This window comes from Trachemys scripta, chromosome 5 (genome assembly GCF_013100865.1).
Source record: "Trachemys scripta elegans isolate TJP31775 chromosome 5, CAS_Tse_1.0, whole genome shotgun sequence".
In the NCBI taxonomy this organism is placed as follows: Eukaryota; Metazoa; Chordata; order Testudines; family Emydidae; genus Trachemys; species Trachemys scripta.
The window spans coordinates 115,747,582-115,773,733 of record NC_048302.1 but is presented as its reverse complement, the minus strand read 5'-3'; the positions used below and the strand labels follow the sequence as shown (position 1 = coordinate 115,773,733).

The following is a 26,152-nucleotide window of genomic DNA, read 5'->3' as shown; positions in this document are numbered from 1 at the left end:
GCTGTGCCCGGACCAACAGTGGCAGGGTTGCGGGCCACCTCACCGCCCAGACCAGCAGCGGCAGTGGGGCCATGGGCCGCGCCTCTCTCCCCCCCCGCCCCCAGCAGTGGCAGGTGGCCCCAGGCCACCCCCAGCTGCAGCAGGACCCCGAGTTGTCCCCCCCAGAAAAGGCGTCGTCCCGCGCTGCCTCCCCACCCCAGCAGCAGTCTTCAGGAGCGCCCCTCTCCCAGCAGGTAAGATTTAGTCACAGGTATTTTAGTGGACAGGTCACGGAACAGTGACTTTTTGTTTATTGCCCATGACCTGTCCATGACTTTTACTAAAAATACCTGCGACTAAAACATAGCCTTAGTAATGGCTATTGTGGTGAAGGGTAGGGGAACCTCAGCAAGAGGCAGAGTTTTGCCAGTAGTCTCAGTAGCAGCATTACTGGGTCCATTTTTTGAGTGGTTTCCAATTAAAGGAAGAGGAAGGTTATGTTTTTGTAACAAGATTCCTCTTCAGCAGTCAAAGATAGGCTGAGGGTTTATTTACATGGTGGGGTAATGTGTTCTACAGAGGGTGATTTCTAAAGCATGCTAATGTGATGCATGGTATCTGGTCTGTGTATTAAAGGTTCTCTATTGCACTTTAACATGGTGCAATTTGAAAAAGTTCTACATTAAAGCACACTTTAGTGCACACCAGAAAGTTCTACATGGGCCAATTAATGCACAACACATTAGTGCATTTAGAAATCACACTTCAGTAGAGCGCATTACCCCACCGTGTAGACAACCCCTAAGCGGTGCTTTAGCAGGAGTGATTAATTTTACTTTCAGATTCACTGTTACAGGTTGTGATAGCACAGGATCCTCTCCCACTTCATACATATGCCTGATTCTTAGAAGTACACGTCTGAAGTCTGCATCCTCTTGCTTTCGTATACCTAAAAAAAAACAAAACGGGTTTTATTATTTAATGCTAAAAACTCAAGGTTTCTGTTGGAAGTTACTCATCTCATGTGTCTTGTCTTAAACTAAGATTTCAGGAAGAGATTTTCAAAGGTACAAAACACAGGGAAATGTCCAACTCGCATTGACTTATTTACATCAGTAGAATTTGAAGGCCTTAATCCAGCTCAAGCCCCAGTGTGTAGATGCTGCACAGACATCTAGTAAGAGACAGACTCTACCTCAAAGATCTTATGGGGGATATTTTCAAAGGGAGCTGGGTGCTTAAATGACCCTTATACTCTTTGAGGCAGGGTCTGTCTTTATTATACATCTGCGCAGCACAGAGGCCTCTGACCTAGTTCAGGTGCTACTGTAATACAGATAATTAATAACAATAATTACAAAATAAAGGAGGTAGAGAAAAATAGCCTTTGTAAGTGTTACACACTGAATAATCTCCATCTACAAATGACTTACCGCTAAAAGAGAACCTACCTCTGTAAATATTCTGTAGCTGCTCAGTGTGGTTGGAGCTGTATGTCCACCCAGGAATGCTTAGAGTCTGGAGATGTAGGTTGGCTGGGAGGGTTACAGGATCTCTCTGAACAGAATGAAGTTCTCGATGCCGCTTTGGTTTGTCTGTAATGTGAAATAAAAAAAAAAAAGCTATCATGTAAAACATGGTTATGTCAAGAAAGAGAACCCTGGCCAGTGGCACTGCATTGCTTTTGGAGGGGATGAGTGTGCCCTCCCTCTGTCTGAACTAGACCAGGAGTGGGTGAGGCACTCTCTCTTCAGATGTTCTGAGGTACTAAGCTGAAAGCAGCATGACTTGAACTGGCTGAAAAGTATATTAGTGCCCCAGTAAAGCATGCTTCATCAAGTCTTGCTGCTGCTATTCTACTACACGGCTTTTTTATTTGAAAGATGTTTTAAACTTGTACTCAAAAGTTCTCTCAGTTAGCTACTGTCACCGAGATTTTCAGCCAATGGATGCCTAGAGTTAGGCTCCTAAATCTAGAGAGGTATGCACATGAAAAGTAGCCCCATTTTCAAAGGTGCTGATCATCCAGCACCTCCTCTTAAAGGGCAATGAGAAATCATGGGTGCTCACCTTGGAAAAGGCAGGCCAGCTGTTTAGGTGCCTAAATATAGACTTAGGAGTCTGACTTTAGGCAAAAGAAAGGAACAATTCTTAGTTTTAAAAAAGGTAAGTCGAACAGTTACCTGTTAGCTCTCCATACATAACAACTGGTCTGTGTTCTAAAGCCAGAGCACTTGACTGATACAGAATATCAGCGGCTGGCTTAGTTCCTAAAATGAGCCAGAACATTGGCCGAACCACCGAGGTGTCATTCAAAGTGAGATTGTAATTCAGGTCCCACTCAAGGTTATTCCATAGTCTCCTATGAAGCATCACCTGCATGATGAAGATAAATGCCAGAACAGTCATCAGCCATCATGCTTTATTCAGATCACAGGGAGCCATGAAATTACTGTTTTATTGTAAAAACATTTTCATTCATTACCTCCACTTGGCCATTTCCTTGACTTGAGACACCATGAGATCTTTCTGCAAGCAGAATCAGCCTCATGCTGTCATCCTCAATGTAGGCAGTCTGGACCATAGGATAATAGTTCTGAAGACCAACAATAAATCAAACGACAAAAACATTAAGTTTGTGCAACATAACAGAGCACAAACAGGATACACACTTGATTTTGGATTACAGCTTTATGCCTACCCGAGCCACTCTATTATTCACATAGGCCTTGTATGGTCTCTTCTGCATCTGATAGCCATTGTTGTCAGTGTGAAGTGTCTGCTTAGTGTTTAAATTTGTGCTTGTTCTGAAGATTGCCTCACGATTTAGTTCCAAAGGTCCAACCCTGTATTCTTGTTCTATCCTGTGGCAAAGCAGCTTATCATCATAACCTCCTGGTACACTGTAGATTCTTGAATATGCCACATACATGTAATCCTGAGCAGTTATATTCCTACAAAACAAGAGGGTAAATAATGTGAAGTTTAGCAAGTTAAACTAATATCAGGTCACAGTTTTCATTATTAATAAACCTGCAGTATTTTGTCTGGATTTTATCTGCTTTGTGTAACTAGTGAAATGATTTTTAGCTTTTCAAATTTCAGAGATCCAGTTTGTATAAAGGGAAGTTCTACAATATTCCTTGGTGTCCCATGCGCACTGTGTGTTGGGGGTGGGGGGGGAAGGAGGAGGCATTCATTTTACATCATGTTCTTATTTTGGATTGTTTAAAATTATAGCTATTTTTCTGTCATTTCTCCTTAATACACTCTTAAGTGGAAGGATATTATCTTGTTTTCACTCTCATAGTCATATAAGTATAGACTACAGTAGAGACTTCTATTACTAAAGAGCAAAAAAAAAAAAAAAACCCTTAAAACTCCTTACATACAAAATGAATATTATTGAAATGAAAAGTCTATCTAGAACATATTTACTTTCCAGTTGAATTGCTACACAGACAAGTATTGCAAATAACAATTTAAACAATATGTTTATGTTCGGGGAAGATATAAATAAACCTGAGTTCAATTTTTCCATCTAAAGAACATAAATTTTCATATACAAATTCCATTTTATATCTTCTATGTGTACAGTAATTCCAAATCTTTCTTGACATAATAACCATCCTTGTGCATTGCAATTTCACTTAAAGTAACAGAAAACTTCAGTAAAACAACCATCAGCTAATAGAAAAATTAAAAGGTAGTTGACTGTAAATACTCTTAAATAGAGAAAAAGTAGCTAGTTCTTCAGAGTTCAAAGAAAAGCGATCTGAATGCCTCATTGTTGGGGATTCAGTTCCCTCTTTTGTCTTTAATTAGCTCTTTTTCCAATGTGCAGATAGCAGTTTGTACTCTAATTAGAGACCTGTCGAAATTCAACCAAAATAGAAGATTCATGATCTCAGCAGACTTGAATCTTGTTTTTGAATTGCACAGATACTCCATGTTAAAAACAAACAAACCAACCCACAACTGAACACACCACATTTCTAACTTTCCTCCCCCCCACAACAAAATTCACAGTTGCACCATTAAACTAGGTACTTAACCAATGTCTTCTTCGCCGGTCACATGTTAAACAGAATCCACTAAGAGCTGTACAACACACATGTAACTGTTTAGAGATGACTGTACAGCAGAGGTCATCAACTGGTTGATTGCGATTGACTGGTCGATCCTAGAGGATCTCCCAGTCAATCGCAATCTGCAATGGTGTAGTGGGGCTGCCACTGAGGCAGACTCTCTGCTTATCCCCGCCCCACGCTGCTCCTGGAAGCAGCCAGCGCAGCTGTGGGGGGCAGGGGTCTCCCTCTGCGTGCTGCTCCTGCCTGCAAGCATTGTCCCTGCAGCTCCCATTGGCCAGGAATGGGAAGCTGTGGCCAATGGGAGCTGCGGTGGTGGTGCTTGCAGAGAGGGGCAGCATCTGGAGCCACATGCCTCCCCCCTCAGGGGCTGCAGGGGTGCGTTGGCCCCTTCTGGGAGTGGTGTGGGGCTGGGGTAGGCAGAGAGCTGCCTTAGCCTTGCTGCGCCTGCCACCGACCAGGAGCTGCCAGAGGTAAGTGCTGCCCGGCGGGAGGCCGCACCCCAACTCCCAGCCCCATCTTGTAGCCAGCATCCCATACCCCCTCCTGCACCCCGAACCCTCTCCTGCACCCCAACCCCCAGCATGAGCCCCCTCCTGGAGCCAGCACCCCATACCCAATCCTGCACCCCAACCCTCAGCTCTGAGCTCCCTCCCAGAGTCAGCACCCCAAACCCACTCCTGCAACCCCAAACCCCTGCCCCAGGCCTGACCTCCCTTCCAGACACCAGAACCCTGTACTCCCTCCTGTACCCCAACACTCTGCTCCAGTCTGTAGTCCCCTCCTGCACCCAACTCCCTCCCAGATCCCACACCCCCTCCCACACCCCAATCCCCTGTCCCAGCCAGGAGCCCCCTCCTGCACCCAAATTCCCTCCTAGAGTTTACACTCCTCACTCCCTCTTGCACTCCAACCCCCTGCCCCAGATTCAGCCCAGAGCCCCCTCCCAAACCCCTATCTCAGCCCGGTGAAAGTGCATGAGGGTGGGGGGAGAGTGAGCGACAGAGAGAGAGAAGGGGGATGGAGTGAGTAGGGCAGGGCTTTGGGGAAGAGGCATGGCCTCGGGGAAGGGGCAGAGTAGATGCTGGCTTGCCCTTAGATTCAAAAAGTGATCTTGGGCATAAAAAGGTTGGAGACCACTGTTGTACAGGATTACTCCCACATGTTTAAAAAGGATGAAAAATCCAAGTGAGGTTCAATCACACCCAAGTACCTTTACCTGTAAAAATATTGCCTGATCTCTCTCACTAGGTTTCCAGAAACAACTTCCAGTCCCACTGCTTCTGATTCTTCAACAGCTGATCCATTTGAGGTAAATAAGTAGTTATCTGAAATGGGCCCCTTCCTCACATCTCCGTTCACATGATATTCAAGAAACTCCTGAGTTACTTGGACAGTCTGGTTAGTCTTCCTGTAAATCCATAAAGGGGAAAATGTATTATACAGATATACATTGTGTAAGTATTATCTGCAACGCTTAATTGCAAGGGGAATGAGGATGAGAGTCTTAGAAAATATCTGTTTCTTTAGCTAAAATGAATAATTAATAAAATAGGCAGCAGGAGATGAGGCCAGCAGGGAAGGCAAGTGCCTCTTGCTAAATATTTGTCATCACAGAACCAACTGTAAATAGTTATAAAATAGTCACTGGCCTCCTAACTGGGAATTGCATGAAATTGTGTCATTTTGTATTTTCAGCAAATCTAAATGTTTCTTAAGTTGTTCCCATTAGCTCAATGATTTGAAGTCTTATAAGAGCAAGATTTGCTTATGAACCTGGGTTCAAAGGTTCTCAACTGAATAAAAATGTATGGAAGTGGTTTTATTATGCTAATGGGAGAGCTCTCTCCTGTCAGCATACAGCTTCTTCACCAGACGCGCTACAGTGGTGCAGCTACGCTGCTTTAGCGCTTGTAGTGTAGACTAGCCCTTAGTCTTCCAACTTCCCTCCCACGCTCCCCTGCCGCTCCCTTTGTAAAGCAGGGGCAATACTTATCGACAACCTTTGCAGGGGAGTTGTGAGGATTGGATTATTCAGTGATTATGAAGCTCTATGTAAGTGTTAACATTATTAATGGGCCATTTGTGTGTAAAGCATTAATTTCCCACAAAACCATTAGCAGTTCGGCCACAGTCATTGACTCAGCAGGAATGAAGAGTCCACGCAGTAACTTTAGTTCAACCGGAGGCTGACACTTTATTGAAGTTTTAAACCCCCTCAAACACTAACTACCTGCAAAACGGTCCAGTGTGGACATCCAGCTAAATACCATTGGGGGTGGGGGGGAGGCAGGACCACAGGGGACGACCTGTTATTCAGTACCATAAGGCTTGTTTTGAAATGGTGGGGAATTTCAAAACATTAAATTCCCCACCATTTCAAAACAAGCCTTATGGTACTGAATAACCTTGCTGATACCCCCACTACCCTTCCCTCGTATGAGGGTTTATACAGGGATGTTGTGCCCCATCAGATACAAACTACTATACATCAGCAGGGGGTGGAGAAAAGTTATAGAGAAGGACTGGGGAGAAGAAGAGCCTTCAGATATAGTGTTTATTTATGGATTCCTCAAGGTTTTCCCATGCCAAGGAACCTGTCAAAACTTCACCAGTGAACTGTAACATTTCAGTATCACTCACCACAATAACAGGCCTGAGCCACACAAATGCAGATTTGGGTTCACAGTTTCTATCCTCCAAATTTCTGAGGTTGGTGTTTGAATCCAGATTTTTAATTTATCTCCATTCTAGAGAGAGGGCCCAATTTTAAAAGGTGGACATGGAATCTGATCTTTCTCAATGTTCAGATCCAGGGTTTTGGTTCAGGCCCATCTCTAATAATAATAATGCTTATCACTTTCCATCTTCAAAGTATCAGAGTAGCAGCCGTGTTAGTCTGTATCCGCAAAAAGAACAGGAGTACTTGTGGCACCTTAGAGACTAACAGATTTATTAGAGCATAAGCTTTCGTGGACTACAGCCCACTTCTTCGGATGACAAACATAAACTAGTAACTAGTTAATCCTCCAAATACCCCTGTGAGGGAGATGATTCTAAGCAAAACCACCTCTGTGAGGGAGATGATTCTAAGCAAAACCACCTCTGTGAAGGAGATCCAAGCTCATTAGTAAGAGGCATGTGCCGACTTGAAAACTATGAGCTGGATCCGTCTGCTGGTGTAAATCAGCGTAACTCCACTGACGTCAAAGGAGCTATGGCAATTTACACCATGGGAGGATCCAGACCTGTAAGCGACAGATGTATTCAGTTAGTTTGCACTCTTGGTCAGTTTTTTGGTTTTATTTCCTTTTATTTAAATATAAATAAATAAAAGGAGCATCAGGTTTTCTTTAAGAAGTTCTCTATGTTCCCATCCTAGAGCTAGCAGTTTTAGAGAACACAGTAGGAATTACTGATGGGGAGGAGAGCACTTGGCTATTGTTACATCATGTGAGATCATATAAATTCACTGTAGATTCATATTGTATCTGTAATGGGATGTACTGGTGTCATAACTATAAAGTGAAGGGTAACAGCCCTCCTGTGTACAATACTATAAAATCCGTCCTAGCCAGAGACACCAAAATCCTTTTACCTGTAAAGGGTTAAGAAGCTCAGGTAACCTGGCTGACACCTGACCCAAAGGACCAATAAGGGGACAAGATACTTTCAAATCTTGGTGGGGGGAAGGCTTTTGTTTGTGCTCTGTGATTTGGAGGTTGTTCGCTCTTGGGACTAAGAGGGACCAGCCATCAATCCATGCTCTCCAAATCTTCTGAACAAATCTCTCATATTTCAAACTTGTAAGTAACAGCCAGGCAAGGCGTGTTAGGTTTATCTTTGTTTTCTCAACTTGTAAATGTTCCTTTTGCTAGAGTGTTTACCTCTGTTTGCTGTAATTTTGAACCTAAGGCTAGAGTTCCTCTGGGCTCTTTGAATTTGATTACCCTGTAAATTTATTTTCCATCCTGATTTTACAGAGATGATTTTTACCTTTCTTTCTTTAATTAAAGGCCTTCTTTTTAAGAACCTGATTGATTTCTCCTTGTTTTAAGATCCAAGGGGATTGGATCTGGACTCACCAGGAATTGGTGGGGGGAAAGGGAAGGGTGGGGGAAATGATTAATTTCTCCTTGTTTTAAGATCCAAGGGGTTTTGGATCGGTGTTCACCAGGGAATTGGTGGAGGAGTCTCTCAAGGCTACCCAGGGAAGGGAGTTAGCACTTGGGAGTGGTGGCAGCAAAACCAGATCTAAGCTGGTAGTTAAGCTTAGAAGTTTTCATGCAGGTTCCCACATCTGTACCCTAAAGTTCAGAGTGGGGAAGGAACCTTGACAACTAGTGTAAGAGGAAAGGGGGCCAGAAGACCCCATTTCCAGGATATTGGAATAAACAAAGACCCAGAAAATGGCCTGGTAGCAGAAGCGAGGAAGCAGAACCGGGGTACTGGGAGTTGGATGAGGGGGGAAACCCCCAGGACACTGTTCCTTTAAGGGCCCAGGATCAGAAGCCCTGTAGTGTGTGGTGGGCCAGCTTTCACCTCTCTCCTAGCAATCAGGACCACCATTCTGGAGGAGGGCAGTATATAGACTGCCTTCTGTCCCAGAACAGGGACGACACTAAAGAAGAAGGAAGCCAGGGCCAGAGGGCTGAGCTCCAGGCAGAAAGGGTTGGCACTGATGGTTTTGGGTGGTGCAGACTGGCAGAGGAAGAGATCTCGGCGTGGCAGAAGAACTGGAGCTAAGTATGAACTGTTGAATTGTGATTATGGACTTCATGTTGGGGGCTCATTGGGAATTATTTTGTGATTAAGGACTCTGAGGACTGCATGAACTTTATTTGAGGTTAAACCAGCCCTGGGAAGGGGTGCTGTGAACCATATCAGAGACTGTGTGGAGTGTTTAAGGGCCCATCAGAGGCGGCTAATGAACAGGGTGGCTGCAAAGCCACAAGGGGGCACTTGGGCACCCTGTTATAGTATCTATTTTAAATATACTCGATCTCCTAAAGTTAGTACATTATAAAATCTAAGTTAGTTAACCATAATGTTTTGGGGAAGTTCTATGGCCTGTGCTATACAGGAGTCAGACTAGATGAACGAAGTGATCCCTTCTGGCCTTGGAATTATGAATCAATGAATATTACACTGACTACACAGATTCAATATCACAGGGGAAAAAAGCATGATCTAGGAATAAGACCATTCATTAGCTCACTTCACAACATGAGCAGAAGGGAGAAGTTTTCAAGTCCTTTGATTGTAAAGCACTCGTTAGTCGTTAATCCTCAGAGGATAATATGTGATCAAGTACCTGGATTTCCTTTTTTAAAAAGGGTTTTGCTTATCCTAAAATGCTGTTTGACTAAAATTAAAAATGCTGGTAGCCTCACCTGTCAGTAATGCTGTGCATTAGATTAGTATTTTGGTCAAACATCACTGTGTAGCAGTCGTTAAGCACAGGAATCAGCCGTCTACTCTGACCATCAGCATGCTTTATGACTTTTCGTCCATATTTAACTGATCTCGCAATGAATGCAGATTCCTTGTCAGCTGATAACTTAACACAGTATCTTCGGTAACTGAGACCACTTATTGTGACAAGAATATACAGATCGTAGGTAGAGGGGGACTCTGCTGAGCTTTGGATCTGCAAGTTAAGAGAGAGAATGATGTTGTACTTCAGACAGAGCTAATTTGTATGTGTCTAACATGCGCATATTTGTAAAGTCTCACCTGGTATCTTCATATGAGAATTTCCAAACATGTCCACCTTTAAAATTTAGAATTATGATGTTCTTTTTTTCAGTTTTGATAAGGGGGGGGGGTTATTTAGCAACCTCAATTTAAGATTCACGGTTTTGTTTGGGAATAAATATTAGTGTCTAACTATGAGATTAGATAATATTTTAACCAATTCCTTGCCAACATGAAATCAAAGCTGTCGATTTAAATGAGTGCAACAATGCCTTCAAATCCATCTTAAAATACCAGTGTAATTGAAAAAACAAAAACAAACACAAGCCTCGCTTGAAACTAACAAAAAAGATGAATGACAGAAAAATGATTGGAACGTCTGGGTTCCTCGGAGGCTGCCTACACACTTCAAAATTGTATTTAAAATCACTGTTTCCTAAAAAGTGGATCCCAACCTACCAATGGTTATGGAAAGGTTTTGGATCGGTCGCCATACCCAGGGCTGGATTAACCTATCATTGGGCTCTGGCCTAGATAAACATACAATTCTTCCAGCCTGGTGAGGATGGGGTGGGTGAAGAGCAAGCCTGCCGCACACTCATTCTTCAGTAGTGGTTCCTGTCCTGCGGGTCTGGGCCTGCTTGTCCGCTCTGAGCATTGTGACCTGGCACCCAGGGTTGCAGTGCTAAGCAGGTTTAGTCCAACTGCTCCTCTGTCATGGCAGAGAGGAGGCAAGAACAAACCTGATTGGTGCTGTGAACCCGCGTGCCAAGTTGCAACACCACCACTGAAATTTGACCCGGACGCCCCTACATCATAACACAGGGGAACCGGGTCAAACCTGAGTGATGTTGCAATCTTGTTCAGCAAGTCGACATGCCTGGAGGAGGGAGCTGGGCCCAGCCCTGCAGGACAGGAACTGCCACTATGGGAGAGCAAGCCTGCCCCACACTCCACACACTCCTTCCTTGGGGCCTCTTTTGTTTCCTTAACGTGCCAAATAATTTCAAATCCTTGTAAAATATACAGGATCCTCCCCCTTGTCCTTAATATTATACATTTTGGTGATACTTTCTGTTTTGGGAAAGTAAATTGGACTGAACAACAGATTTATAGGCAGGGTGCTTGATTACATGAGCAACTGGGGCAAAACCAATATAATCATGTTGTTTCTAATTTACAGAAGAAGCTATCATGTCTTGCTAAGAGGGCGGGAGAGAAAAAAAGGGTATTGGAAATGACTGTACTGTAATGAAAGAGTCAGTTACAAAGAGAAATGCAATAAATACATTAACATAACCACGCAGTACCTGTGCCGGTACAGGATGTCCCAATTCATCATACACACTGACTGCTGAGTAGCTCATAGCAACGACGACAAAGGTAGTGATGTTCCACGCCAGGGGATTATAGACAATAATGTATTGTTCAACACTCCTTGTACCTTTTAATGCACACAAAGTAAAAATACAGCTTTAACATAAGAAACAGTAATGCACAGTCATTTTTCTTTTAAGGAACATACTACCCAGGTAGAATATGATCACCATCTTTTAAGGTTTCAATCTAAAAAATAGGCCTCAAAGAGTGTATCATGGTTGCACATTCAGATCTATATTTATAATACTGCATAAAGCTAATGCCCCTTTGGTATACAGGTCGGTCTCATCTTACGCTGGGGTTATGTTCCGCAGTCAGCGCCTAAAGCGAAAATCACGTGTAGTCAAAATTACATTGAGTGTAATGGCGGGCGGAATCGCCTGCACTACAGAAACAGTATTTAAATTGTTATTTTTCTCTTTTTTTGTTGTTTTTTATTTGTTTTTGCTGACCACATAAAGCTGAAATCGCACATGTTAAATGCGCCTAAGATGCAACAGACCTGTATTATTCTTCTGTTTGAACCACCCAAAAGCCCAGAATTCAGAGAAAACACATTTGACAATATTAAATTACAACAGGCTAGCCATTAAGTGATGACAATAAAAAGTTCTCCTCTATTTCCAATCATACAACCTAAATACCAGTAGTGTTATGCAGGAGATTCTATAGGGAAACCTAATTTCAGTATCCCATAAACAATGCACAAGCTGCTGCCCAAAGCACTGTTTTCATTCTACAATAATAAAAGTCTCCAAAACAAACCAGCTTTTTTTTTTTTTAAAGGAACTCCATAATCTTCCTGGAATAAACAGATTCCTAGAACACATTAATAAATTCTTGCATACCCTGGTAGTAAATCATAAGGAAAATCTTCCATAAAGTTGACTACTGTATATCCTAGACTCCTTCCTCCAGTTAGGAAGACTAGTTAAGCAACGGTCTTTGTCATGCCACGTTCTCCTTTGGACACATGTCTGAAGGCAGAATTTGGGGTCCAGTCCTGAAGTCTTTATTCACACAAAGCTCTGGGTCCCTACTGCATGATCTTTGGTTTTGGATGCCTGAGACTTGGTGGCTCAGCTGCCTTGCTTGAGGGTTGGTGGGTATGCTTGGTACATGGCCTCTTCCAAACTATGGCTTACAATTAGAGCTGGGCATTCAGTTACAAAAAAAGAGACGCACACACACAAAAATTAAGTTCAGGTTTTAGGGCTTTTTAGAATTTTCAATTAATTGGAGGGGAAAAAATCAGTTTTGGATCTGTTCTAGACAGGGATTCAAACCTGGGTCTTCCACATCCCAGGTGAGTGTCCTAACTATTGGGCTAAAGGTTATTTGGGGGGGTGAAAGGGAGGGAGGAGAGAGAATGGGACAGCAGCACTGGTGGCAGTGCCACCACCAGCTCCTCCTCTGGCCATTTTGTGAATGGTCAAAATTATCTGTGTCCAACAGTTGCAAACATTTTAATAGATTCATAGATTCCAAGGCCAAAAGGGACCATTATGATCATTGAGTCTGACCTCCTATGTAACACAGACCTTCCCCAAAATAATTCCTAGAGTATATCATTTAGAAAAACATCCAATCTTGAATTTAAAAAGTGTCAGTGATGGAAAATCCACCATGACTCTTGGTAAAATGTTCCAATAGTTAACTAACCCTCCCTGTTACAAATTTATGCCTTATTTCCTGTCTGAATTTGTCAAGTTTCAACTTCTAGCCACTGGATTGTGTTATACCTTTTTCTGCTATATTGAAGAGTCCATATTAAATATTTGTTCCCCATGTAGGTCCTTATATACTATGATCAAGACACCTCTTAACCTTCTTTTTGTTAAGCTAAAAAGATTGAGCTCCTTGAGTCTATCGCTGTAAGACATGTTTTCTAACCCTTTAATCAAGGATTTGGGTTGACCAAAACTGCATTTTTTGTTTAATAAACTATTTGTCTGAAAAACTTTGCCCAGCTCTACTTACAACGATAACACTTCGGCCATTTAATGTTAGGAGGAGAATATGTTACCTTTCATACACCAATCTCGAAAAACAAAACGAATTTAAGACTTACCTCGTTTTCCTGTGTCTTTATTGTAAACATAAGAATAGAGTTTTCCATTCTTCTTGGCATTGTCTGTGTCTAAAATTATGGATGCCATCAGTTTCTTCACATTAACTATTCCATCCATCAAATGATTCATATACATGTCCTTCACCTTGGGGGATTCTGTCCCTGTTATACCATCATGGTGCTGAACCTAACATTTAAAAGGGATTTAAAAGTTACAATCAACTTGAATCCCAAGTTTAGGTCTTCACTTGAATTACTATGAATAAGTCATCCCCACACGTGAGATAATTTAATGTAGCGCTTTCCTACAATTGTAGTCCCAAATTTGTATTTTGACTATTCCTAAAGAGTAATAAATGAAGCAAGATAGTCAAAGACAAGACACACGAAGATTTCCATCTCCCTTTTCCTTTCAGTGTGAGATTATTCTAAATGCCTGCCTACATAATCAGCGATTGGGTCACAAGAAGTGAAATACATAAGGACAGATATTTTTTTCTGGGTCTCAATTTAGCCTTTACTTTTACAGCACAATATTACCTCCACAGGGTGCAATCAACTGTGACTAGGTGCTGCAGCATATAAAAGGTTAACAGGTCTCAACAGGCCATATGGCTGCTGTGGTCAGAGTGTAAAAGGGGAAGTTGGGTCAAAAAGAGGAAGGGAGTGTCTCTACTCTTACATTGGTTGAAGGTGGAAAAGCCTCTGAGGCTATTATCCAGTATTTTCCCACTATGTTTGCTTTGTTTTATGACTATTTTGTGGATAATAAAACAAGTCCTGAGAAAAGGGCCTTAATAGGGCTGAGGCTTGGAGCTTTATTTGCCTTTCTACGCTGGTGATGCCTACCACTTGCTCACACACACACACACACACACACACACACACACACACCCTTGGATGCATAAGTGACAGTACATAACCAAACAACTTGATTTATGGGCACAATCAGGTCCTTGTCTGACTGAATCCTATTAGTTGTGCTCACCAACTAACTGCAGATGCAAATTATGGCCCAATACTTTCATGACAAATTATAATTTGTGAATTCATCTTCAAAAGTGACTTTTGGTAACAGTGTATATAATTTTCCTAATCAAAAATGTGTAAGTTTACCTCAGAGACTGCCCATCTAAGACTGCGGAGCTGCTGTAAGGCCCAGAATTTACAAACAGAACCTGCTGGGTATTTCTGAACATACTGTGTGAAAAATGACTCTCCAGCGTAGAGAAGTGAACTTGCTCTCCGTGCAATTCCTTTTAAAACACTGCGGGAAGTATAAAACCCAGTCCACGCTTGAAATGGTTCTATGAAGAATTTGAGAGACACGACACACAGTAAAGTACTGAACATTTCAGCCCGTGCTTATTCCATTTTTGACTAGTTACACTCCTCGACTATGCAACTTCTTATCTACAAGAAGCAAAAGCTGGTGAGGGGAAAATAATGCTAAGCATCACGTGGAACAAGTCACAGCACCCTCTCCCCATCCATTCACCACGGAGCATTAAATAGACATGACCAGGAAGCTACAGTAGTTTGTACTACAAACCCAGTAATCTGATTGCTGATCTGAGGCAATTATCTGTGAAAATAAGCCTCTTCTTACTGAGATTAAGTTCCCATGAAATTGTACAAGACAAATTCAGCAGTGTCTTTGGAGCACATTATATTTTTAATCAATAAAATAAGGGCTTTATGATTGCTAGTTATCATTTGTCATGACTGAAAGGAGGAGGTAAAACAGAATGAGCTTTAATTTCATTTCCTTGGCTGGAGTAGAATGGGGGATATGGAAACAACCATTCAGGACGACAGTGAGATTGCAAAATCTATCAACAGATGCCCTCAAGTGGTCAAAGAGGAGAATTTCAATTATTTGTTTGTGAGACTAACAACAGAAAAAGTGCACAGTCATTTAAATATATACTGCAATAATCATAGAATATCAGGGTTGGAAGGGACCTGAGGAGATCATCTAGTCCAACCCCCTCAAAGCAGGACCAACACCAACTAAATCATCCCAGCCAGGGCTTTGTCAAGCCGGGCCTTAAAAACCTGTAAGGAAGGAGATTCCACCACCTCCCTAGGTAACCCATTCCAATGCTTCACCACCCTCCTACTGAAAAAGTTTTTCCTAATATCCAACCTAAACCTCCCACACTGTAACTTGAGACCATTACTCCTTGTTCTATCATCTGGTACCACTGAGAACAGTCTAGATCCATCCTCTTTGGAACCCCCTTTCAAGTAGTTGAAAGCAGCTATCAAATCTTCTCTTCTGCAGACTAAATAATCCCAGTTCCCTCAGACTCTCCTCATAAGTCATGTGCTCCAGTCCCCTAATCATTTTTGTTGCCTTCCGCTGGACTCTCTCCAATTTTTCCACATCCTTCTTGTAGCGTGGGGCCCAAAACTGGACACAGTACTCCAGATGAGGCCTCACCAATGCCGAATAGAGGGGAATGTTCATGTCCCTCGATCTGCTGGGAATGCTTCTACTTATACAGCCCAAAATGCTGTTAGCCTTCTTGGCAACAAGGGCACATTGTTGACTCATATGCAGCTTCTCGTCCACTGTAACCCCTAGGTCCTTTTCTGCAGAACTGCTTCCTAGCCATTAGGTCCCTAATCTGTAGCAGTGCATGAGATTCTTCCTTCCTTCCTTCACTTGTTGAACCTCATCAGATTTCTTTTGGCCCAATCCTCTAATTTGTCTATGTCCCTCTGTATCATATCCCTACCCTCCAGCGTATCTACCATTCCTCCCAGTTTAGCGTCATCTGCAAACTTGCTGAGGGTGCAATCCACGCCATCCTCCAGATCATTAATGAAGATACTGAATAAAACCGGCCCCAGGACTGACCCTTGGGGCACTCCGCTTGATACCGGCTTCCAACTAGACATGGAGCCATTGATCACTACCCATTGAGCCCGATGATCTAGCCAGCTTTCTATCCATCTTATAGTCCATTCATCCAGCCCATACTTCTTTAACTTGCTGGCAAGAATACTGTGGGAGACGGTATCAAAAGCTTTGCTAAAGTCAAGGAATAATTTGATGTCCATTGCTTTCCCCTCACCCACAGAGCCAGTTATCTCATCATAGAAGGCAATTAGGTTAGTCAGGCATGACTTGCCCTTGGTGAATCCATGCTGACTGTTCCTGATCACTTTCCTCTCCTCAAAGTGCTTCATAATTGATTCCTTGAGGACCTGCTCCATGATTTTTCGCCGACTGAGGTGAGGCTCATAATGAGGCAGGGTAAACCTTTTGGGTCACTGTAATGGGGTCTACAAACCCCGTATTGAGCATAAACAGAAGTGGGAGAAAAGCCTCTCCTGTCTACAGGCAAGCAGTTTAACAACACCCCCATGCAGCTGCCAGAGCTGCCAGTCATGGAGGCAGGCACCCACATCTGCAGCCAATAGAGGCAATGGCCTGCTATAAAGGAGAGAGTGCAGAGAAGGAAGGGGAGGCAGAAAGGCCTGGGACAGCAACAGGGCGACACCCCTGCACCTGGCTGCCTCCATGAACACAGTCTACAGACTGCTAGACTTAATTAGATGTGAGAGTCTAAGAACTGCCCTGACCAAGGGGAAACTAAGGAGGACCAGTCAGGAGCAGCAGAGACGGCTCAAAAGACTACACCAGGAGCTGGTGACAGGCACAGATTGTGTTTAGATCTCCTAGCATATTGGGGGTGCTACCATACTCAAATAAGTAACGACAGCCACTGCAGAACGTAAAGTACACTGAACATACAGGCAGGTAAAACACGCAAAAGACGGGGTTGTGCTGGTTTGCTCATGGCAAGTACACTCAGTACATTTATCAGTGCGTTACCTGAAATGATGCAATCCCTAGATGGAGGTGAGTGAGTCAGGAGATCATTCTGTATAATGAGTCATGGGAAGCAATGATCCCTTTTCATCATTAATTAAAAAAATACGTTAACAGCATAAGTGCCACAGAATATTGGGCAAGCAGATTAAATATAGTCCAGAATACTCATGAGTCTATCCAGAGTGCAAAGGAAAATGATGAAACAGCCAGGCTACACTTACATCAGAAACAGAAGCAAAAAATGGTTACTGCCATGAGTGAATGAAATTTGGACAGCTTGACCCTTATCCACCGGTAACCACATCTGCTTCTGAGTTGGAAGAATACTTTCCTGGGGAACGTTTTGTAGGCACTGTGAAGCAAATTCCCAGTATTAGGAACTGAGATGTCAGCCTAACTTCAATACCTTGAAAGATACTGGAACAAATTAAGCAATCAATTTGTAAGCACCCAGAAAATAATTAGGTTATAAGGAATAGCCAACATGAATGTGTCAAAAACAAATCATGTCAAACCAACCTCATTTCCTTCTTTGACAGGGTTACTGGCCCAGTGGATAGGGGAGAAACAACAGATGTGACATCTCTTTATTTTAGTAAGGCTTTTGACTGTCTCATAAGCAAACTAGGGAAATGTGGTTTCGATTAAATCACTATAAGTAGGCTTGGAAGGATCAGATTTTTATTGGTAAATGTCAGTTTCACTGTACACTCACAAATGGACAAAAAAAAATGTCTCCCTCAATAATAACTGAAATTTACAGATAAGCAAAGTAAGAAAAATGCTGTTTAAAAACATATCAGACTTTGATGTAGGGATATTTCCTTTGTATGTTTTGACATGTGATGTTGAAAATGTGTTTTAACAATTATAAAGCTTCTGTTTTTTTTCAATCAATGTTTACTATCATTAAATAATTGTCTGACCTGTCATTTTGTCTGACACTATTCCCATAATTTCTCATAACTGAAAATTTAAATGGATAAAAATTGAAAAAATACTTAAAAATAAACATTGATATTATCCATTGAAATTATTAAAAAAAACTCAAATTCTGCCAAGCCTAACTATAAACTGGCTGAAGGACCACAGTCAAAGAGTAAGTATCCATGGCTCCCTGTTAAATTGGGAGGGCATATCTAGCGGAGTGCTACAACGGTTTGACTGCTAATATATGGAGATATACCTATCTCATAGAGCTGGAAGGAACCCTGAAAGGTCATCGAGTCTAGCCCCCTGCCTTCACTAGCAGGACCAAGTACTGATTTTTGCCCCAGATCCCTAAGTGGCCCCCTCAAGTATTGAACTCACAACCCTGGGTTTAGCAGGCCAATGCTCAAACCACTGAGCTATCCCTCCCCACAGTGTAATATTCAACATTTTCAGATGGTACCAAGCTGTGAGGGGTTGAGAGCCCTTTGGAGGCCAAAATTAGAATTCAAAATGACTTTGACTAACTGGAGAATTGGTCTGAAATCAACAAGATGAAATTAAAAAAAGACAAGTGCAAAGTTCTACACTTAGGAAGGAAAAATAAAATGCACAGATTGGGTAATAATTAGCTAAGGCAGCAGTACGGCTGAAAAGGATCTGAGGTTATAATGGGTCACAAATTGAATATCAGTCAACAACGTGATGCAGTGGAGAAAAAGAGCGGTATAATTCTGGGGTGCATTAACAAGAGTATCATACGTAAGACACAGGAGGCAATTGCTCTGTTCTCCTTGGCACTGGCGAGGCCTCAGCTAGAGTACTGGGTTCAGTTCTGGGCACCGCACTATGAGAAAGAAGTGGACAAATTGGAGAGAGTGTCCAAAGAAGAGTAACGAAAATGATACAAGGTTTAGAAAACCTGACCTATGACGAAAGGTTAAAAAACCTGGGCATGTTTAGTCTTGAGAAAAGAAGACTGAGGGTACACCAGATAACAAGTCTTCAAATATATTAAGTACTGTTAGAAGGAGCATAATTGATCACTATCCTCTATGTCCACTGAAGGTAGGACAAGCAGTAATAGGCTTACTCTGCAGCAAGGGCTATTGGGTTAGATATTAGGAAAAACTTTCTAACTATAAGGGTAGTTAATCACTGAAATAGACTTCCCAGGGAGATTGTGAAATCTCTGTTGGTAGTGGTTTTTAAGAACAGGTTGGCCAAACACCAGTCAGGGACTGTCTAGGTTTACTTGGTCCTGCCTTTGTGCCAGGGACTGGACTAGATGAACTCTCAAGGTCCCTTCCAGGCCTATAATTCTATGATTCTAGGATGCCTTCTCTGGTATAAATATTGCACTTTTGTACCTAAGATGTCCAGAATCATATGGATACTTTGAGTTCCCAGCAGCACTGTGACAACCTGAGGAGCACCACATGGTGCAGCAAGTGCTGACCAACTCGAATGAATGAAGATAATTTTAATAGGCTTCCCAGATTATATATCTGTCAAGCACTCCAGAGGCATAGAAGGACAACAGGATTAATGAACTACTCTAAAGGTGGGTGATTCCACCCTCCCTAACAGTGGCAAATAAAAGTTCAGATAATTATAGATCGCTTTCATGTCCCCTCTTTGCCATCTCTTAGCCTATCTGTGCATGTCCAGTTCCTCTGGTCTGTTTTTACAAGACAAAAAAAAACGAGGAGTCCATGTGGCACCTTAGAGACTAACAAATTTATTTGGGCATAAGCTTTCGTGGGCTAGAACCCACTTCATCAGATGCATGAAATGGAAAATACAGGAGCAGATATAAATACTTGAAAGGATGGGGGTGCTTTAGTGTTAGGTCAGTCTAATGAGATAAATCATTTAGCTAGCCCAAGAAAGCTTACGCCCAAATAAATTTGTTAGTCTCTAAGGTGCCACAAGGGCTCCTAGTTTTTTTTGCTGATACAGATTAACATGGCTACCATTGAATCCTTTTACAGGACATGCACTCTATTTCTCTCATCAGCTTTGTATACCTCTTTGGGTATTTTTCAGTTTATCACTTTCCCTTCTGTGCCGCGAAGCTCAAAGCACAGTGATCTTACTAACAATAAATAGAGAGAGAATGATTTTTTAGGCAGGACAATAAGTATACTCAATACTGCCAAATCCCTATATAGACAGAGCTGAATTTCCTCCTCTTATGTTACATCAGTGTAAATCGGATGACTTCAGTGGAGTTACTCCAGATTTACAGTGGTGTAATAAAGCAGAATTTGGCTCAGGATCCCTACCCCAGAGTTCACAAGTTATCACCTTTCTGATTTCATAAGACCTACTTCTGTAAATACACCCCATAGCAGCCTGGCTTTAAACTAGTGTTTATATATAAACAACAGCATTGCACTACACGCTTATGTTTAGTGCACCTGCCATCACCCCTTCCTCTCCAAGTCCATCTTCGTATTGCTGTTTGCTAACCAGTTTTCAGCTTGTGATTATGCTTGGTATTATTGCTCCTTCATCACACATAATCTTGTATCTACCCACTGAACTTTGCCTAGTTGTTCTAAATTCTGCATATCTAATCCACTGTCCATGGCTTTCCCAAATCCCTGACTTTCAATCATCAGGGGATCTGATTAGTGCATTATTTTCTCTATCTTTCAGGTCATCAGAGATTCAACCAACAGTGGCAGCACATACGGATATAGATATACCCCAAACCTAACCCTTCCTGGGGATTGCCTTTATTGATACTCACACAGCAAAGACAAATTTCAGGCTAAATTTTTTCCCAAGCCATGGTTTTCCTTTCAGGACCCCTTGGGTTCCACCCCTCGTTCCTGCTGCCTCAGAAAGACACTCCAACCCCTCTTATATTTCAGAATTAGAGCTAATAGAGCCCACTAAATCGGAAAGAGTAAGTCAGGAAAAAAGCTCCTTACGCTCCTGTTACAATAAACTAACCCTAATGCCAGCTACTGATATCCATCAGTATATGCAGTGTATAAAAAACATATTGTTAAGTACCTGTTGAATACGGGAGAAAGTCTTGATAATTTTGAATGTCCCATGTGAGGTTTCTGTTATACAATGCCTGGAAGTAATCACTGACAGTGGAATACTGGACGGTCACTCCAAATTGATCAGCATGCTTGTTAATATAATCTAATAATGGGTCCATGTTGGAGTACTGAACTGATGCATTAAAGAACTGTTTGTCACAGCCCTGCAATTTAGAAAATAACACATCTATATGAATTAGTGGAAGTTACAGTTATAGTCAGAGTCCCAAGAGCTTAAGGCCTGAAGGGCCCACCGGATCATCTAATCTGACCTCTCTGTATATCACAGGCTACTAACTACCCTCTAGGCAACCCTCACACCAAGCCCAAGAATCAGAATTAGACCAAAATATTACAGACGTCAGGAGACTGAATCATTGTGTGCCACAGGCAAAGAACAGGAGTGGCTGAGGTACCCTTGTAATGGCTGGGAATTGATTAAGCGAGACATCCCCAGAAGATCCTATCAAGTGGCCCACAGGTTATTAACTTCCATGATGAGGTAGTTTAAGAATGTTCTTATATTACAATTCTTATCCACTGTAAAACATCATTCTTCCTTCTGAGCTCATCTGCATAAACCAGTCAAAAGTTCAGGGCCTAAGTAGCAAGAATGGGTTTGGTTATTCAAATAGGACAACTGACAACCTACTGGTCCAATAAAAATTATTACCTCACCCACCTTGTCTCTCTAATGTCCTGGGACCAACACGGCTACAGCAACACTGACGAAGTGCCATGACCGACAGGAATTAAGTTAGTCTACATTGCACAACCCACAAGAGCATGCATTTCCCTGGTAGGGAGGTTGCCCAGTGTGTCTATCTGATGTCTGGCAAGGGCAGTTTCTGTCAATTCTCTCATTCCTTTCCTTGCTCTTGACAAAAAGAGAGGGAGTTTGTATGTATTTTTGTGAGCTGAGAATACACAATCTTAGATCAGTACTGAGTAAGTGGTAGAAAGGAAACGAACAACAATCTGGACAGAATAACTACCTATGTTACACAATTTATTGACAACCCCCCCCCCGCCTAGAACATGATCAGCCCTAGTTTAATAAGTGGATAAATGAATAGTTAAATGGGATAATGAATGCACAAAATATAGAAGGCCTGATTATCCAAAATTCATGTGCATAACTACACACTTAATTTGGATGCCCACTAGAATTGACTGCATCTGCATACTGAGCATATGTGTACACACATGTATCTAATACGAAGCACAGCTAACTATTTATTATTATTGTGTGCTCAATCATAGCAAATGCACAGGAAAATTAGACACACAATTAAAATTACTCAGCCAATGTATTGTGTGTACACTCTTAAAAATCAGTTTCATTATAGATTTGTAAGATGGACAATGATATATTCTTGGAAATCTTCCTCTTGTGCAGACAAACTTCTTTGAACACACTGCATTTCAAAAACCACAAGGAATTCTTGTGGCACACTTAGAGCAGGAGTCGGCAACCTTTCAGAAGTAGTGTGCCAAGTCTTCATTTATTCACTCTAATTTAAGGTTTCGTGTGCCAGTAATACATTTTAACATTTTTAGAAGGTCTCTCTCTCTAAGTCATTATTATATAACTAAACTATTGTTGTATGTAAAGTAAATAAGGTTTTTAAAATGTTAAAGAAGCTTCATTTAAAATTAAACTAAAATGCAGATCTTATCAGTTTAGTGTGATCCTTGCCCTTGCTTTCCCTTGCTGGGTTTTCCAATGTCTGGCACGTATTTGGATACTTCAAGCTGCACACAGGCTTCTGAGTGATCAGTTGTTAACTAGCTCCGAGAGGGACAGAGGACAGATTTCATGTGTGAAAATACCTGTTCACACAGGTATGTGGATCCAAATGCTGAAAGCATTGCAAACACAATTTTCTTCAAACAATTAAATTTCACTGGTAGGACACCCAGCAGGTCAGAATAGAGGCCCCAGGATCTCCCTCGGTAGCTTCAAGTGTACTCCACAGATCTCCAAACTTTGATGCCCACAATTCTGAGCTTTTTACTGAATGAGCTGCATTTCGAAATCTTCAACACCCATCCACTGAAATACAGACAAATCCAAGTTGATTTCATTGAACTTTTCAGGTTTAATTAGAAAAGAAAGCATTGGGCCAAGTTGCTGGAAATCTTGAAATCTGTCAGAAAATTCTGATTCCAGTTCTTGCGTGTACATTCCAATCTCATCGACACTGACAGTGGAACGTGTCGATAGCTCTTTTATGTGTTGGAAGTAGCAGAGAGTCTAAGCTTGAATATCCGGTGGAAAAAACTGCTAGTTTTACAACAAATGCCTTCCAGGCTTCATAAAGATCAAGAACTGTTTGCCCTGCACCCTGGAGACAGAGGTTGAGTTCGTTTAGATGAGCGGTGATGTCAGTTAGAAACATTAGCTTACACGGTTCGGGGTAGTTTTGTCTTTTTTCTGTCAAAAAGGCCTTGATTGCATCAAAACAGTTTACAAAGCGCATCAAAACCTTGCCATGACTTAGCCACCAAATGTTGCTGTGAAATGGAATGTCGTTCTAAGCACTGTCCATCTCTTCTAGCAGTGCTTGAAACTGTCTGTGAATCAAAGCAGATTGAGCAACAAGGAAATTCACAATTTGCACGACTATATTCATCACATTATAAAGCTCTGAATTAGAAATTTTAGCACACGGGTTTTCTTGATGGATGATACAGTGAAATTTGACTGTCGGGCAGCCAATTTGATCTTCAAGAAAACTGTTTTCTGACCATGGCAGGAGCACCATCTGTTGTCACACAAAATATTTTTCTGATGTCAACTCCTCGTTCTTCAAAATGGTTTACAAAACTTTCCACTATATCGTCTCCCTTTGTTGTGCCATGCAGGGGTTTTAGGCAACAAAGTTCCTCTTGGATTTCATTGGAAGCACAATATCTTGCAAAAACTGCCAAACGTGGAATACCATTTATATCCACGCTCTCATCAACTGCAACGCTAAATACAGCTGTGTCTTTTAATGCAGTCATCTTCTTTTCGTTAATGTTTTCTGCCATTTCGCTTACGCGTCTCTCAACTGTTCTGGCAGAGACAGGCAGTTCTTTTATTTCAGATACAATCTTATCTTTATTTGGCAAATCATTGAACAAAACCTCCGAACTGCTAAGAAAAACTTCTTAAAAACACTGCTTTGCGTCTCATATCCTGCTACTGCCTTTTTGATCGATTCAGTCTTGTCTGCTTCGTCAAGAAAGGTTCTCTCGTGCTTTGTTTGAAAATGTCATTGAACACTTGATGTGCAACAAACAACACTTTCACAACAGAAAGCACAAACAGCACGATCCTTCTTTTGAATAAATCCAAATGGGTCTTTCCAAGAAGGCTGAAATGAACAGACATCTAACTTTGCTTTCTTAGGAACTGACATTTTGTCAAATGTACCCCACAACTCACAGATGGCACGCACAATGTCAAATGCAGTGCACTGTTCCACATGGCGTGACAGTGATGTAAGCAAGTTAAAGAAGTATGGGCTGGATGAATGGACTATAAGGTGGATAGAAAGCTGGCTAGATCGTTGGGCTCAATGGGTAGTGATCAACGGCTCCATGTCTAGTTGGCAGCCGGTTTCAAGTGGAGTGCCCCAGGGATCGGTCCTGGGGCCGGTTTTGTTCAATATCTTCATTAATGATCTGGAGGATGGCGTGGACTGCACTCTCAGCAAGTTTGCAGATGACACTAAACTGGGAGGAGTGGTAGATACGCTGGAGGGTAGGGACAGGATACAGAGGGACCTAGACAAATTAGAGGATTGGGCCAAAAGAAACCTGACGAGGTTCAACAAGGACAAGTGCAGAGTCCTGCACTTAGGACAGAAGAATCCCATGCACTGTTACAGACTAGGGACCGAATGGCTAGGAAGCAGTTCTGCAGAAAAGGACCTAGGGGTTACAGTGGACGAGAAGCTGCATATGAGTCAACAGTGTGCCCTTGTTGCCAAGAAGGCTAACGGCATTTTGGGCTGTATAAGTAGGGGCATTGCCAGCAGATCAAGGGACGTGATCGTTCCCCTCTATTCGACATTGGTGAGGCCTCATCTGGAGTACTGTGTCCAGTTTTGGGCCCCACACTACAAGAAAGATGTGGAAAAATTGGAAAGAGTCCAGCGGAGGGCAACAAAAATGATTAGGGGGCTGGAACACATGACTTATAAGGAGAGGCTGAGGGAACTGGGATTGTTTAGTCTGCAGAAGAGAAGAATGAGGGGGATTTGATAGCTGCTTTCAACTACCTGAAAGGGGGTTCCAAAGAGGATGGATCTACCACTGTTCTCAGTGGTACCAGATGATAGAACAAGGAGTAATGGTCTCAAGTTACAGTGTGGGAGGTTTAGGTTGGATATTAGGAAAAACATTTTCAGTAGAAGGGTGGTGAAGCACTGGAATGGGTTACCTAGGGAGGTGGTGGAATCTCCTTCCTTACAGGTTTTTAAGGCCCAGCTTGACAAAGCCCTGGCTGGGATGATTTAGTTGGTGTTGGTCCTACTTTGAGGGGGTTGGACTACATGATCTCCTGAGGTCCCTTCCAACCCTGATATTCTATGATATGTGAACCATAACATCTCTGTATGCATCTTGAGGAAGGAAGAGTGCCTTCACAAATGTTAGTATACAGCACCAACTGCAGTCTGCACTCATAATACTACCGGGTTGGGTGGACAGTTTGCACAGAATCATGAACTCGCCCACAAATCAGTGTGAATTCAGGATTATTTTTTGATCTGCAAAAGTCAGCTTAGGTTTGGAAAGGGCCCCAAAACGGCCTGATGATGAACACACAGCCCCACCTTTCACTCCAGCTCTTCTCTGAAGAGCCTTCCTCCAGTTGACCCCAAACAGGAAATCCTTTGACAAAAACTAGAGGTATCCTGACCATAAGGGAATACCATTTACTAGCACAGTTTGTCTCATCATAGAATCATAGGACTGGAAGGGACCTCGAGAGGTCATCTAGTCCAGTCCCCTGCACTCAAGGCAGGACTAAGTATTATGTAGACCATTCCTGACAGGCGTTTGTTTAACCTGCTCTTAAAAGTCTCCAATGATGGAGATTTCACAA

At 42.2% G+C, this 26,152-nt stretch overlaps 1 protein-coding gene across 3 annotated transcripts in view; it reads right to left on the bottom strand.

The window, feature by feature from the left end:
- MAN2B2 (mannosidase alpha class 2B member 2) overlaps window positions 1–26,152 on the bottom strand; it is a 56,172-nt gene that overhangs the window by 5,833 nt on the left and 24,187 nt on the right. For 2 of the 3 annotated variants that reach the window (XM_034770931.1, XM_034770933.1), the window contains 11 exons: window positions 21,020–21,218; window positions 14,332–14,522; window positions 13,216–13,402; window positions 11,075–11,208; window positions 9,461–9,717; window positions 5,287–5,478; window positions 2,681–2,933; window positions 2,465–2,575; window positions 2,163–2,355; window positions 1,431–1,574; window positions 762–928 (listed from right to left, as the gene is read on the bottom strand). In XM_034770931.1, the coding sequence (XP_034626822.1) occupies window positions 762–928; window positions 1,431–1,574; window positions 2,163–2,355; window positions 2,465–2,575; window positions 2,681–2,933; window positions 5,287–5,478; window positions 9,461–9,717; window positions 11,075–11,208; window positions 13,216–13,402; window positions 14,332–14,522; window positions 21,020–21,218 (2,028 nt within the window). The remainder of the gene's footprint in view (window positions 1–761; window positions 929–1,430; window positions 1,575–2,162; window positions 2,356–2,464; window positions 2,576–2,680; window positions 2,934–5,286; window positions 5,479–9,460; window positions 9,718–11,074; window positions 11,209–13,215; window positions 13,403–14,331; window positions 14,523–21,019; window positions 21,219–26,152) is intronic. The other variant, XM_034770932.1, reaches the window with a different exon arrangement.